The sequence below is a fragment of the Pseudoliparis swirei genome, chromosome 4, assembly GCF_029220125.1.
Source record: "Pseudoliparis swirei isolate HS2019 ecotype Mariana Trench chromosome 4, NWPU_hadal_v1, whole genome shotgun sequence".
In the NCBI taxonomy this organism is placed as follows: Eukaryota; Metazoa; Chordata; class Actinopteri; order Perciformes; family Liparidae; genus Pseudoliparis; species Pseudoliparis swirei.
In genome coordinates, this window is record NC_079391.1 from 8,931,147 (window position 1) to 8,947,898 (window position 16,752).

The window sequence follows — 16,752 nt, forward strand, 5'->3', positions numbered from 1 at the left end:
CTTTAAATGTGGTGATTATTGTCTGGGCACAGAAAGTATGATCACGCCTTCACAATCTCAAACACAAATTTAACTGACAAGTGCATATTGCCATCATTTGTTAGCAGAGCCTCCTGGACAACAACAATAACTGTTGTAGATTTTAAAGAGACATTTATGTCTGGAACCATTGTGGCTGGCACAGCCGTTTAAGTGGAGGACAGTGATTTATCACGACAGCCTCCCTCTTTTTTTTTGCTGCTATACACAATCATTTTGCGCAGAGCCACATCTTATATTCAGCAGACTCTGCCGATGAAGGCCCAAACCACAAGAGGCTGGCAACAGGCCTGTTTCCTGAGAGCGGGAGATTGTCAGCAGGGGGAGATACAGCAAACAGTGGGAAGCTCTCAGTCTTTCATCACTGTATCCACAAAGCCTTCCGGCCTGATGTCATTCCACCACTAGTCCAGAGAATCAGGGGGATCCTGGTAGCTGGCAGCAACAGACAGACCGGTGGGGTTGGCACCACCGTGATGAGACTGAGGCTGGAGGGGCCATGGTGCATATTATAAGAGGAGGATGACCAAAAGTAATGTCTTGTGGTTCAAGTAGATGCCAGGTTGGAGTACGAAAACAATTCTCCGCTGCCTGTGGATTTGTACGGGTTTGTACAAATTGGCAAAAATAAGATACTGTACATTTCAGGAGGCTGCTGTAAGGGAGAGTGGGTAACAATATGCAACATAAAGATGTCATGTGCTTTGTCACCAACTAGAACTGATCATATTTGAAGAAGAAGAAAGAATATCCTCTCTTATTCTAAAAATGTGGAATTGTTGTCTGGTCTGTGGAGGAATCGTGATAACTTATATCAGTCAATCAGTCAATCAGTGTTCAGGCCATGTTACACATTTAAGCTGCATACTTACTTGAGTTTGAAATAAAAGACATGGGAATCAGTTCATAACACAGGTTCGATAAGAGCAGTATCACTACATGAATAAACAGAATTCAACACGCGTCAATGAACACTTTGTTAAAAGAGGCAGACTTGTGTCCTGGTTAGCTGCTTATTAGCAAAAAGAAAAAAGAAGCAATTAGAAGTGAGCAGATATAATAATCATTTTTTATTTTTTATTTTTATTTTTTATGATTATTATAAGATATAAAAATATGTTTAAAGTTGAAAGTATAGACATGAAACTCAGCACAGAAAACAAACATACCTAAACACTCTACTGAGGTACCAATCACAGCAGCACTAAACAGTTGCAGAATAACTAAAAAGGTGTTTGCATTATTCTTTTCTCCCATGGGGTTGGACTCAACAGCTAGTTTGTTGGAGTGAAAACTGGGGATTGTTTGACTATGTTTACATATTACAGCTTAAAAAGGCCGAAATAAAAATGAGTAAAGTTAATGAGTAAAGTTAATCCAGTTTGAGTTATACTTGAAATTGTACAACACACTCTGCAACAAACCTTTCCTGTGGTGTTTTGCACTGTATCTGTGGGAAAGGCATCAGGATCAGACGTGCTGCTTGAAAGTTTAGACAGCCTCTCTTAAGCATGAGATATACTGATATATATATATTTAAATTAGCCTTCATATTGCCAAAAACGATAAAGAAAAAAAGAACATCTAATGATTAGCCCTGATGTGGATTTTGAAGATGACATTTGGACATTCATTGTAAAAAAATATCTTCAAGTTTAGCAAAGCCAGCTCAGGATTAGTTTAGTCTTGATGTTAGTCTTATGTTAACCAGGTTAGCCTTCTCCTAACCTAGTGTAACCTAATGTTACAATACTGCCGTTAGCTTAATGTTTTAGTTATATTGAGCATTAGAGTGTAACCTGTACCTGCTGTATTCTTGAACCACATATTTGCTCTGTTTGTGGTAGTATTCATGGTTGTAATTCCCACGTTTCATCCTCACTGACATGGTGACGCAGTAGACACTGACCTGTTGGACCAGCAACACACACACATACACACACACACACACTGACATGGTAACAAAGTACAGTAGATCCTCCCCTACAAGTCAGACCAGCAACACAGTGAAGCCGACATACACAAACACAAGGGCTGCCAACCCTAACGCAGTCAACGGCACTTCAGGAAGTTGACGCCGTCATGAAGACAATAAAAGTAAACACATAGTTTTTTAGTTATTTCGAGGAGCGTGTATTTTTTATAACCTTTATTAATAAAGTGAATGTCATTGAGACACAAGGTCTCATAATCCAGAGAGACCTGGTGAAGACACAACACAACGTTGCAGACGGACGAGACATGTTGGGGCTTTGAGAAACAAAGTCCTGTCTTTGTGCTACCTCACAATATGTCAGAATAGTGGAAAATATATCTTTATTCACGGCCTCGTCTGCTGCAAAAAGAAAGGCACTCCTGGAATTTGTAAACAGTGTCACACAAACAGCTTCAGGAATGACAAGGTGACCTTATATTGATTTGAAGAAGCCAGTGACACAGACACACATAAATAAAAAGCCTGGATGCAGATTATTGTTGGACCAGTGATGTTTATGAACTGACTGAGTAGACTGTCCCTTATGTTGAGCAGTTGTACATTCAGTACGGTTTTATACACATAGATGGACTGTGAACCATTATTTTAAGTCAAGTGAATAAAACACTTATCATAACACGTGTATATTATTCACATCATATCCTGCATTAGCAAATAGACTGAGACATTACATAACATTAATAAAACACTGATGATATTACCATTGATACAAAAGAAATAAGACAGCGAACCTACTCATGTATCACTGGCAGTTAAGTTGTTGTGTGTCTGACGTAAGAAGTTTTATAGCACACACACCAAAGCGAGAGCATAACTTTGTCTGACATCATGCAGTCATAGCGGCATTCAAACATAATGGCCTTCCATCCCCTCAGTCCTCAGAGACCAGAAATAAGGACAGATGAAACATGAAGCAATTGTCCCTGAACCACCTCACCCTGAAGGCGAGAGGCATGCTCCAATGGAAAAGACAATAACTGTTTCCACATCTCAACGGATTTTACTCACGTCTAATGCCTTAAAACTGCTAATCAAGCAGCCAGACCATCAGATGGACGACATCATAATGCCCCAACCCCCAAAGTCAATGACAACAGTTACAATCCTGGTTGAATCATGCATGTGCAGTAGAAAAGCCCAAAAATAACTCATAGTAGATCACAGAAAATGTTCTTTACCCTGCTCCAGGAACAACAAACAAGCTGAAGTCCCTATTGTTTGTGTGAGTTAGTATAGTTTATTTACGAAACACCCTCTAGAGAAGTGTCACAAAATCAAAATAAATCAAAGCTGCAGAAATGGGAGATGTTGTGCTTCTAAAGAAAATCTGCATTCAATTCAACAGCTCTTAGGCAAGTTTCACTGCAGGCATGTCATATTCTGGTCCCATGTTTCCTACACCCCGGTGGCTGTCCTCTGCCTCTGTCAGTCCAGCCAAAACTGTAACAGCACAAATGTCTGCCAAGTGACACCCGAGCCACACTGCCTGTAACAGGAAACCTCTGAGATGCTCGACCATACCCATATAAACGTCAGAACAGTTGCTATTTGGATACAAACATTAGATGTGTGCTAACTAGTGCCAAAGTTAATACAATGGAATAACAATGGCTCCTTTGTAATACGTAATCATAATAAGTTCATTATTTTAAAATCAAACAAAGTCAACACGGTATGTCTCTCAGATCCACACACCAGCAGTTGCACTGAATCAACAAAGTCCAAAGTGTCGCCACCAACTATTTTCCAGTTGGAGTCTGTTTGAACCAATTAAGAGTCTAATTATAAACACAAAGATAATTGTTGTTCCCTTTCAAAGAGGCAATTATCGTGAAAACGGTGGTTAACTTTATTCAGACTGAATTTCAACACATCCTTAATACGCCATATATCCATCACCGTGAATCATTCATCACTAACCATGCATTCATCAGGACCATGCAACGTCTCTTGGTCTTTACCCAATTCCTCCACCCCACTAATCCCACCAGCTACACTTGGGTTTGAAATTAAAGTAGACTTGAAAGCGGATATACGAAGGTGATATAAACAAAACGAGAATGAAAATATTGCTTTCTTACCCCTTGAGATTTCCTTTGCAGCAACTTCGGTTGTTAGCCTGAATCCACCGGGAGTCAGCCTAAACCAAGTACCAGGCCAACAGGACCACCACCCGTCTCCAAGCGACCCCCACCTGCCTTGCCCTGAGGCCTTATTAGGAAAGAGAGCCTGCCTATATATAACCAGTATCCTTCAAGACTCAGGGCCACCAGAACCAGTCAACTGTTTGATTTTAGAAGCCCAAATGTTGGTTTCTCGGACGTTAGCTCAACAACTGATGCTCAGCAACTGGTTCTTCAAGTACAACTGATCTAGACAATGCAGAGCATCTGTTATAGAGGCACTGACATTTTTTCAAGCAGCATTTTTAGAATAGGCAGCAAGATTGTGAGCTTATTAAGGAACCACATTGCAACAAGGCTTGATACTCTAAAGTTATTCATACCATAATGGCATTTTTGTTTGTTATTATGACAAATACGGTAGACAGTATATCTGAGCTTAGAGAGCATGCACCTTAAAACTCTGAAAATCTATTTATATTTCAATGTTGCAACATATATCCACAATGTATGGCCGTTTCACACATATATTTACATCATTCTGGCTACACTTTAATCAATATGTTAGTCCCTCTGGAAGGTCTTTCTCCATCTGAAACATCTTGAGACACTGGCACATGCTGAACTTTAACCAGGGCCTATTTATAAAACTAGCTACAGTTACAGCGAGACTATTCCTGACAGTGGAGGAGCTGTGAAACTCATTTCACATCTGAGGCGAAATCAAATGATGGGAAAACATGAAGTTACACCTTGAGAAAAGGAAAGAGAGAAAGTGTCAGGATGGCGGCTTGGGTAGGAGTGTGTGATGTGCGAACAAGGAGACAAGGAGATAATTTCGGCAACAAAGTCCTTTTTGTAAAAACAATGATGTAATGATTTGCAAAACTTACTTTTTCTAAATGAGATTTAATATAAAATAATTATACAGAAATTATTATTCAGAAACATGTCAAATATTACTTGCAATATATCATGCCTTAGATGTGCAAAAAGTCTATACTTCAGACAGTCCATGTTAGACTCATTGTACTTCTGTGCACTACAGTAATCTTTGTTTCTCTATTTGTGTGTGTGTGTGTGTGTGTGTGTGTGTGTGTGTGTGTGTGTGTGTGTGTGTGTGTGTGTGTGTGTGTATGTGTGTGCGTGCGCATGTGTGTGTCAAAAACAGGAATGGTGTCGGTCTGTGGTTAAAAGAGCCCTCTGTTGGTCATGTGCAAGTGCACTGAACCACACCACATCCATGTTGCTTGATGACACCTCAAAGCTTTTATAACTACAGTCTTTTGATTGTTCAGACCGCAAATCTAAATAATAACAAACATTTTAAGAAAAAATGACCTCTGAATAATTTAGTGATCGGGGCCTAATGATAGTAATAACAACTTTACATTGTCATTATTTATAATATGGTTAAAGCCAGTCATGAACCAACTTCCTTTTTTTTTTTTTACTTGTGTGCTCTGCTGAGCTTTGAGTCTGTTCCGTGGGTCTGTTCCGTGATTCTGTTCCGTGATTCTGTTCCGTGAGTCTGTTCCATGATTCTGTTCCGTGAGTCTGTTCCATGAGTCTGTTCCGTGAGTCTGTTCCATGAGTCTGTTCCTTCCTCTACCTGGTTGTCACGATCCTAAAATTATAACTTCTATCGATACCTGCCATAAATAAATGATACCTGAGACCAGAAGTCAATACAATACCATAAATACGATATACCATAAATACAATACTGGTATATTTATCGACAGTAGTAATAAAATAAAAAACATTGTTTAAAGCCGAAGACGGTCTCAAAAGCTCCGCAACTTAAAGCCACTCGCTGTGAGAGCGCTGCGCGGCGCATTGCGTGCAGACAGCATCACTCCAATCTCATAAACGCCGGTCAGCCACCCCCCACCCCAAAACAAAAACTCTTTGGATCTACAATATTCATGTGGATGACCTATTTTGATTTCAAAACAAGATATACCATAGGAAGAAGAAACAAATAAACACACACACACTTGTGGTAGGCTACTGTCAATCCGTGATCTGTATGGAAACCCTGGATTAATTAATTATCAACAATTAGTATCAGCGGCAAAAGAAACGTGATCAGGGATCTCGTGTGCTGATCTGATCTTTGATTGAACCGTGAAATGATCCAGCCGTGAGTTTTACGATCTAATATGTTTGTCTGTGTGTGTGTTTGTATATATATATATATATATATATATATATATGATACTGCCGAGAGATTGATTACTGTGAAACTGACATTCTTCATTGACACTCTTTATGAACACAGCTTTAACATTTCACAAATGCTGTTGCCAAATACTTTTCAGACTTTTTAATTTAGTATATTCTCTCCAAAATCAGTAAAACGGTGTTAATCTGAATGTAGTTGTGTTAGAGAAGTGACAATTCTGTCAAATCAGAATTGGTATATAACAACAAAATAGTATTGCTTGTTGTCTTCAATGCAAATCAATATCTCAATATATCTCAATATCCTGAGTGTATTATTAGGTTTTGCTTGGAGTGTCACTTGAATATTCCACATCAATAGAGCTACTTTCAAGAGATCTTGACACCGTCATATTGTCTTTATTATAAATTACAATTCAGTAAAAAAAAAAGAAGATTGTACAAGCTGTTACATCAGCGAACTTGCTTCAACACATGAAAATGTGCCGGAAAAGGATCAGCCGGCGCGGTCCGGACATTAAATGAAGCCAACCCTTCTACCACGTGACGACGCGAGGACGTCTACGGCGCACACGATTGGCTGAGCATCCGCCAGAGGGAATCGGCTGCAGGACATCAACAACACTGACCCGTGTAACGCACAGCTTCCTACATGGTGATCGGCGGGGCTCTCCAGTAACCACCACGTATTCTTGTTGCAAACATCTCCGGCACAAAGTGAGGCATACGTAAACATTATACGTGTTTTAATTTAGTAATAGGTTGTGTGGTTTAAACATCGAGTCGGTTTTACGCTGTGTTCTTTGTTCACGTTTGAAGATTCATTCATTTAGATTCATAACTTCCAATATTATTTCGAGTATGTAGGTCTCTTTAGGTTACGTTAAAATCTTCATAACCACACAAATGTGTCCTCGTGCTGCTGTCGTTCACTTCAAAGTGTGTAACACTTGTTTTAAAGAACTGACATCTTTCTAGGGAGTAACCTACATAAATACGTCTTTGGGTCGTTTCTGGAGAGAGGGCGAGTGCAATCACTGGCACCGACAACTCACTGGCACCTCACTGGCACCTCAGTGTGGCACCAGTGTGCAGTGTCTGCAGTGCCGCCGCTCGGTGCCAGTCAGCAGCGACTCACTCACACACACCTCACTGGCACACACACCCACCCTCACTGGCACGCACACGCACACCCTCACTCACCTGCACACTCACTGGCACACACACTCACCTCCACCTCAGATAATTTTTTTTTTACTTAGGCTTAAAATACGATATGATATATTGCTATTTTATACTGCTGTACTATATTGAATATTGTTTTGCTACTACCGTTTCCTTAATATATAACACTTAATATATAGCACATATATATATACCTTTCTTTAATAATAAAAATATATAATTTTTTTTTTAATGTTTTTACTGTCACCTCATTGACCAATCCTTTGAGAGATGCCCAAAGTTGCCAGCAGTTTAAGCAGAGCACGCACCACAGCTTGCACACATTACTTGCACTTGCCAGCAGTTGCCCAGCAGTTGCCAGCAGTGCCACAGCTAGTGCCCAGCAGTCCAAAGTGCTCACAAAGGTGCTAAACTAAGCTAGTAGTGCAAAACAGGAGAGTGACGAGGCTGTGACGGTCTGTGCCAGAAGAGTGACAAGCTTCACACAAGTGCGGACAAAGGAAGAAAAAATATATACAACCATATAATAGCAAGCTGGAGGACAGATAGAGCAATATATATATATAGACAGTGTAGATATATATAATATTATGGTATATATATAATATATAAAACTATATAATATATATATATATATATATATAATATTGTATGAATTTGACATTATGCATGATAATAACAATATTATATTACTATTGTTTGTTACTTGTTTTTATTGTTTTTATATTTTTTACTACTTGCAATATATTCGTAATATCAATATTATATACCATCCACCAATAACGTCAGTGACAACGGAGCACGCACTACACCCTCCGGACAACGGACGACCTTATTCGGCCTCACACAGCGTGTTCTCCACCAACACATACAGCGTGTTCTTCCCACAACAACAGTCAGTCAACCACGACTCCCGTTTCCGATACACTCCTCACCCGCTCCCCTCGCGCCCCGCCTCTCCCTCCCGGTGCCACACTTTGATTGACACCACTCACAGGGGGTCGCCAATATATTACGAAGTGAAACGTAGAGTAGAAAACAATAATATTGTAAGTAAGTGTCTACAAAAACACTATATATATATATATATATATATATATATCCATCTGTGTATCTAGCTATTTTAGCTATCTATTCATCTATCTATCTAGCTAAACCGCAGCTCCTCCATTCTGTGATCATGAAAGTGATTTCTTCCGCGCTCCGGCACTTCAGTGAAGTTTCGTCACTTCGTCGTCGCAGACTCGTCACCGCCGCGTCCTGCTGCTGCTGGCACTTTTGACTAGTTAGTAGTGGCACTTTTAAAGTGGCACAGTTTAACTAGTTTAAGTGGTTTTGCATCTAGTAGCACTGCTGGCACTGGCTGGCAAACTGGGTGGCAACTGAAAGCAAAGTGTGTGTCAAGTGCCAGTGGTGCTTAAACTTAGTAACAGTAACAGTGGCATCTCCTCAAAGGAGGGAGAATAGGTATAATATAAAAAAATGGGTAAAAAAAAAAAATTATATATTTTTATTATTAAAGAAATATGGTACTATATATATATATATATTAATATATAATATAGCAAGTAGTAAAAACAATATTCAATATAGTACAGCAGTATTGTACAGCAATATCGTATTGCATTTTTTAAGTCTAAAAAAAAAAAAAAACATTATGCAAGTCTGTGGCACTTGACTTGCCCTTGAGGAGGTGAGAGTGAGCCAGTGAGGTTGTGAGTGTGAGTGAGGTGCCAGTGAGGTGCCAGTGAGTTGCCAGTGAGTGCTGCACTGCACCGGCACCACTTGTGCACTTGCCCACACAGTGCCACTGCCACTGTGTGCCAGCGCCAGGGAGGGATCTCGCCCCTACTGCGTTTCTGACTGTTGTGGTTGTTGTGTAATGTTAACATTCACATATTACGTGTTAACATTCCTGGTGTGCAACTTAACTATTTCATTACAACAGTGGGAACTTCCGCCTGAGTTGTGACAGTTTGAGAGGTCCCGTGGTAATCGCTGTTGTCAGTCTCAAAATTAGGATTAGATCATCACTTATTTATTTAGATAGATCTGTCGCCTGATCGATGGTACCGTTAACTGGTTGTGTGTGTAGAGAAGGTTTCAAACGCATTTAAATGTGATTGGCTGTGTGAGAGGTCAGCGTGTTAACAGTCTGTTTATTGTCTTATTAACGTGGTCACATGAGGTCAGTTACTTCCAGTTAAAGACAAAACAGGTGTGTTTCCCTTATGACTATCATTCTGTGCATGAGCCTGTTTCTCTTGCTCAATAATCCAGTCTAACATCTATAATGTCTGTAATACATAGTTTCATCAAAATCCATTATCATAGAATTGTACTTTTAATGCATGAATTATCCAGTCACAAGTTTTATTTAATCAATTATAACCTGAACGTTGTTGCTGTTGTTATTATAATGAGTATGTGAGAGGAACCGTGGGCTGTCCTCGTGTTCAATACTGAGTCCTGCATAAAATCAGCTGTTAACAAATCCATTATCTTCTTTTAGATCTGACATGAAGCTGTGCTCCGCTCTTCTGCTTTGCCTGGCAGCAGCTCTGTCATCTGCCTTTGTGATTTCACCTCCGTAAGTACAACAAAATAAAATACTGTACGTGTAGATGAATTTGATGGTTGATGCTCGAATGAACTGCTATTGTTTTAATTAATTAAAGTGTGCATGTATTTCAGACACATGTGGACCAAACTGATCCTGACCCACCACTGGCCGAACACATTCTGTAGTGTGAGTTTCTATCTGCCGTTACTAATTTATTTATTTATTTAGTCTTAACATTGTGATGAGGGATGTCCTGAACAACTTTATTTGTATCCTATTTGTACTCATTTAATATTGAATATGTGCCAATACTGAGTCCATCTGTTACCCTCGATAATACAGCTGCTCAGTGCACACATCCAGGAACAAACAATTAAGTTACTAAATTCAGTCCAATGTATGTGGTCGATCATCTAATAACTCTACATTGTGTTAAGGAAGGAAATGACCTTCATCAAAGCTGTTCTTTAATGTTTATTTTTTACAAAGTAAACCCCTCTCTGTAATCTTTCTGGGCTTGCTGCTGTAAAGTGTCCTCCAGTGTGTGTTGCTTAAGTTACCCGAACAAACTGCATTCCAGAGGTTTTTGTTGACTCTCGCCTTTTTGGCTGTTTTTGCTTTTGCAGCACATCGTATTGGCATCGTGATTAAACTAAACGGGTGCACTCAAATTAGCTAAATAACATAAATAAACAAACTATGGTACTGCGTTTTGTTGTTGTTTATGATGAGAGGTGTTTCACGGTGAGGCAGCTACTCAATAGAGCTGCTGCTATTGTTTCCTTCATGCTGTTGAAGTCCAATAACTTGCTGCTCTGTTTATTTTGTATAGTCCAAGATCGCAAATTTGCCTCAGAGGGCTTTACACTCTGTACACATACAACATCCTCTGTCCCGGGACCCTCACATTGGTTCAGGAAAATTCCCCCCCCAAAAAACTTTCACTGGGAAAAAAAAAAAGAAGAAACCTTCAGGAAAGCAACAGAGGAGCATCTCTCTCCCCAGATGGAAACAAGTACAACATATGTCTCGTGTCCAGAAAGAACAACTTAACAGAGTTACAATGCATTCAATGCATATGACAGAAATATTAAATGCTATAGGCTTTTTGCTGCATTCATGTGACAAAGCTCGGCTCCCGACAAAGGAAATTAATGCAAATACCCCCACAAATGTTAACAATATACTATATCTGTGTCTGATTAGATCCATTTGTGCACCAGTAAAGATGAACCCTGTTCTTAACCATTGAGGGTCGTATAGATGGATAATATTCATCAAACAATTTAGTATGTACAGATATTTCCTCTACAATTATGTTCAACTGGTAAATAACATGGTATCTTAGACACTGTCTTTAGACAGTTTCTCTCTTATATTGACAAGAATGTTACATATATACTGTATCAGTGAGTACATATTTAATCTTTGAATATCATGTGATTTCTATGTTTGAGTCATGAGACCAACTGTGTGTCAACAATCTGGTTTGATTATGCAAGTGTTTGCTCAACACAGGAAGATGCCGTTTTAACCAAGTCTTGATAGAAAAACACACATCCCGTATCTTGTGCTTTGTACCACACATTTCTGGCTTTTTATGCTCTCTGGAGAACATCCCTGATGATTCAAGCCTTGGAGGGACATGTGGTTTTGTATCACATGCCTTGTGTGTTGGAGTCTGACAAGTTTGTGTTAAGGGTTAATATTTATTTGCCATTTATTTAATCTGGGTCTAATTTTGCTTCATGATTGACCATTTAAAATTCTCAGTCGGAGATTCTATTGGGGAAATGTCAACACATTTAAAAATTGTAATTTACCGAGACTTACCTGAGGAGAGGTGTGTAGATGTACAGTAGATTCCTAAACTGCAACGTTGCTGCTGTTCCCTTTCCTTTCGGCAGTGCATATTTCTTTAGTGGGCAAATTTAGAACTTCATCTTAAAATAATACAAATTAATCACTAATAGAAATACTCAGCGGTAGTAGCTACTTCCAAAGATTGCTGTGTGCTCATTTTAATTACTAATGACAGAATTGAGTGTTAGGTTTATGCTTCCAGATGGAATAACAGTAGAAATGTGTTTACATTGCAGATGGAGAAGCCGGTGTGTCATCCAAACATTAGTTTCTGGACACTACATGGACTTTGGTCAGTGTGTTTCTCTCTCTTTAAAAAAAAAAAAATCGTATCATATTTTGACACGTTAAAAAATGGTTATGAATAAATGTCCTGTCTGAAAATATCATTGATAAATAATTGTTGCCTGGCTGTAATTCCTGTTTTTACTACTTTTCTCTCTCTGCGAATGAGTAGCATGATCAAGTTATAAAGAAATTTGGGGCGACTATGGGTCAGTGGTTAGAACGTCCGTCTTTCAATCAGGGGGTTGGAGGTTCAATCCCCGCCCTAGTCGATGTGTCCTTGAGCAAGACACTTAACCCTGAGTTGCTCCCTGTAGCTGCGTCTACAGTGTATGTAACAGGATTGTAAGTCGCTTTGGATAAAAGCGTCAGCGAAATGACATGTAATGTAATGTAAAATCTAATTCTGTGAATCGGAACTGTTTTCCAGGCCAAACAAAGGGATCGCCTGCAATTCATCGTGGCATTTCAACTCTTCTCTGATAGAGGTACATCGCTGTTCAGGCTCAGTGTGTCTTTATATCCGACTTTATAATCCATGTCACGAATATAATCTTTCTGTAAAACGGTAGTCGCTTAAATTCATCAAGAGAAACAGACACCAGTCACAATGATGACAATTGGCAGAACAAAGAGGAAAAGGGAAAATTCTTCAAAGTCTTCAGAAAGTTCAATGAAAAACTTCTTTAATCTAAAGCACACCGAACGTAGACGCTACAATTTGGCATTCCCAATTTGGGAAGGTAAATAATGATGTTATCCGTCCTTTTCTGTAGCTGGTGTACTGATAAATAAAACAAATCTGTTGTTGGATGTGTGTTCTCAGGACCTGCTTCCAGACATGAAGAAGAGCTGGCCGGACTTGCTTAACCCCTCGTCTTCTTCATTCTGGTATTCTATCAATCAATCCTTTCATTGTCTTTCGTCTGTCAATCAGTCTGATACTTTCTTTAGTCTGGTATGTTCTAGTTGTATATACTATATTACTGTGCTACTACCACATCATCATTATTATTATCTTGAATGTATCTTACAACTGCAGCTGCATTGTTTGTTTTGTCTATTGTGTATTTGGATATGCAAATAATTGACAGTGAGAATAAAGCTCTTACTGAATAATATTGCCGATTGCAGTCGTGAACATTGATGAACTTTAGTCCAACATACCATGGTCTGTACACTTCTGAATGTGTACGATTACCTTATTTTCAGACCAGCAATACTTCAGAAGGAAGCAAATATTATATAGTGAGTGATCTAGATCACTGTATGTACTAAACAGCCACACATTTCAATTTCCCCCGAATGGCTACAAGCATTTATTTCCATTTGTGTGACTGCCATACACAGCCGACCTGTCTTCTTGATACTCTCCATCACAATTATTATAAAGTATAACCAATCTCTATAAATCTGGGAATACCCTTTAAAATGCTGCTTCATGCATTTATTGTTTATAGACTGTTGCACAATGTCCACACAGATATTTATTGTTAGCCAGCTTTGACCACAAGATCATGTGCAGTCTAGTCATAAATATTACACATTGAGATTTTCTTTATCATGGACTGTATTCCTGGCATTACTTTGTCCACAATTATTGTAAAACCTATTGCTCCTTGTTTCAGTATTTGTTTTTTTGTTTCAACAGGAAGTATGAGTGGTACAAACATGGCACATGTGCAGCCAAAGCAGATTCTCTGAATAGTCAACATAAATACTTCGGCAAGGCACTGGAACTATACCACAAGTTGGATTTGGACAGGTACCGCACACTCACACTTCTTTCATTTTCTAGTTCTTTGTATTGTCTGGCCCTTATTTTTAGTCACTGTGGATGAAAGCATAAACACCTTGAAATATAAATGACTTTCTGTTATTGTAGCGTCCTGAAGAAGTTTGACATCATCCCATCAGAAACATACTACAAAGTGGGTATATTTATATATTAACATTAATTAATATATACATAATTGTATCGTATATTAGAATCTTAAATATTTGTGTTATGTGGGGAATAAAGTGGTCCATAATAATAGGGTCTAATAATAATATTGCCTCCTAATTTTGCTAATCTCTCTGCTCGTAGCTTTCCCAAGTGGAAGGAGCCATAGAGAACTTCTACGGCGTCAAACCTAAAATCCAATGTGTCCATCCATCAAAAGTAGAAACACCTCATTTCCTTCAAATCATGAAATTATGATTTGCATTTTTTTTTCCAGTGTATTTAAGCTCTCTTTCAAATGTCAGCTGACGGGTCTGTTAGATTGTTAAAATGTGTCTTTTACATTTTTACAGAACGCTGATTTCCAGATTTTGGGGCAGATTGAAATCTGTTTCGACATCGACTTCACCCTCATGGACTGTGAGAAATATGTAACCACGCAGAAGATATCTAAGGGAGACTGGGGCAGTGTCATTGCTGTTGATAAGGCATCTGGGTTCATTGTGTGTGACCATGATGTCCCAGTTTACTACCCACTACTTCCATAGAACACATGTATGTGCCGACTGGAACGTAACAGCTCCCTACAAAGACATAAAAACTAAAACTGCACAGTGATTAAGCATGTGCACACACACTGAGGTAACCATAATTAGATTGTCCCCAGGCTTAACACTGAACATCATAGCTTTAACGAGGAATGTAAAAGATACCCCCACAGAATCAGTGCAGTCAAGAAACATTGAGAAAATTCCAGCTGTTACAGGTCTCCTTGAAGTGCATCGCCCTTTTCATATCCTACAAAGACCAGGTCACACACTGCACTCCTACGTGGTGCTTTAATGGAATTATGTCCCACACTGACCTTTGCTAGTACATGAATCTGAGTGCACGTTTTTCGTCCATTGCTCAAAAGTGGTTGAGTTCAGGTCAGGCAGGTGGGCAGATGGACAGTTCATGAAGTGTATCTTGTTGGAAAATAACCCGAACCCATTTACTGGTGATTCCTACTTCATATTATTGGCTGTGTAGAACTGTGGAAGTTGCATATCTTGTAACATCTGGCCATATTTAATATCACTTATTTGTGCTTATGTGCCATCAATTAAGTGCAATCTATTTTATTTTGCGGGGCTGATTGGATTTTAAGTTTCATCATAATGATTATATTCATCCAATACATCAAAATAGTTGGTGTTCTCTTTTTTTAAATCACTTTACAAATCATGTTGGGTAATATACATATTTTGTAAGGGTGTTTTGGGCAATAGCCATTTTAAACAAACACTGCTGCTTTGCAATAACATCCACAGCTTTCAGGCATTATGAACTGGTGTGAGTTATCATTAACTACCTTCTTATGATTATGTATGTAGAAGTACATCGGCCATTACCGAGTGCTGTTGTGCTGGAGGTCTGGTTCGGTCCATCCATGTTGATGATACATGACTGTTGGTCACATTTATGAATTTAAAACCATTGAATGTATAGACTAGATTTTAAATGTAGTATATGGTGTAATGAATAAATGCTACATCGTTCAGTTTTAGTATTCAAATCCAAATACCCAAGTACTTTGCCAGTAAAACCTCACGACCCACACTAAACACAATACTGTGCAAAAGATGTCACAGAAGTTTGTTTATGCACCATTTCTGTTACATGCTCTGTACAGATAGAATACTAAAATTATCGAGTGAACACTATTTAATCCCATCTGATTTGTACAATTACTTGTTTCTATTGATGCTGTTTGATAAATGCTGTTTTTGTGCATAGATAAATACATTTCCTGTAAACTGAAAGGTGTAATTGTAATTACAGCTGCAGTGGGCAAATGCTGTGGCATGAAATTACTCAAATTGACATTTGGTCCGTCAATAAATTAAATGTCAATGAATTAAATGTCAATAAAACATTGGATATCAAGTCAATCTACCATTGTCGTTGATGAGTTATTGTGTAACATTAAAAACTGATTATGGTGTGTCTATGTGGATGTTTAATCTATTTAATAGAACGTGAAGGCAACCTATAAATAGAGTTTAGTGAATGAATATAGAAAACGGTAGGTTTTGGGGCAGGGATGTCTGTGTACAGATTGTAAAGCACTCCGAGACTAATTTGTGAAATTGGGCTATACAAATAAACAGAATTGAATTGAAATAGTGGAGTGAGAATGGTTTTAAGGTGCACCGTAACCTCCGTCAAAATATCAGCCTTTCTATGTATGTGTTTTAATGTAGAATAGGGTAGTCCGATGCCAGTCTGTCCACATCTACTCGGTGAGTATGAATATTAATGTTGTGATCTCCTTGCAGAGCCTTAATCCTCCACAAAGACACCAGTCCATAATCCTGAATCTCCTCCCACATCAAATCACATCAGATTGACTGGACACATCCGATTACATTTTCAATAGTGCTAAAATGCCTTCAAATTATGTGCCAGCTATATTCTCAGTCAAACACATGACAGCACTACAAGCTCTGTTATGAGCAAGATTACAAGTTTGATGATCACAGTTTGAGGCAAATTACCACGAGTGAATAAATAACATCTTATT

At 38.7% G+C, this 16,752-nt stretch overlaps 2 protein-coding genes across 2 annotated transcripts in view; one reads left to right on the top strand and one right to left on the bottom strand.

Moving 5' to 3' along the window:
• myom2b (myomesin 2b) overlaps window positions 1-4,340 on the bottom strand; it is a 31,931-nt gene extending 27,591 nt beyond the window's left edge. Inside the window, exons 1-2 of the mRNA XM_056412886.1 lie at window positions 4,117-4,340; window positions 1,845-1,948 (exon numbers count right to left, since the gene is read on the bottom strand). Of these exons, the coding sequence (XP_056268861.1) occupies window positions 1,845-1,927 (83 nt within the window). The 5' untranslated portion in view covers window positions 1,928-1,948; window positions 4,117-4,340. The remainder of the gene's footprint in view (window positions 1-1,844; window positions 1,949-4,116) is intronic.
• A 2,596-nt stretch (window positions 4,341-6,936) lies between these two features.
• On the top strand, window positions 6,937-16,120 carry rnaset2 (ribonuclease T2). Its single transcript, XM_056412887.1, has 10 exons — window positions 6,937-7,062; window positions 10,043-10,120; window positions 10,225-10,279; window positions 12,193-12,248; window positions 12,672-12,729; window positions 13,068-13,132; window positions 13,893-14,006; window positions 14,127-14,172; window positions 14,331-14,405; window positions 14,540-16,120. The coding sequence occupies exons 2-10, from the start codon at window positions 10,050-10,052 to the stop codon at window positions 14,732-14,734; spliced, it is 735 nt and encodes a 244-aa protein (XP_056268862.1). The 5' UTR covers window positions 6,937-7,062; window positions 10,043-10,049; the 3' UTR covers window positions 14,735-16,120.
• The last annotated feature ends 632 nt before the right edge of the window (window positions 16,121-16,752 follow it).

Bases quoted from the DNA above. Each gene is read 5' to 3' on its own strand.
- rnaset2 (XM_056412887.1), top strand. From the start codon at position 10,050: ATGAAGCTGTGCTCCGCTCTTCTGCTTTGCCTGGCAGCAGCTCTGTCA. The intron at 10,121-10,224 runs GTAAGTACAACA...CATGTATTTCAG, and splicing joins GCCTTTGTGATTTCACCTCC to ACACATGTGGACCAAACTGA. The intron at 10,280-12,192 runs GTGAGTTTCTAT...TTTACATTGCAG, and splicing joins GGCCGAACACATTCTGTAGT to ATGGAGAAGCCGGTGTGTCA.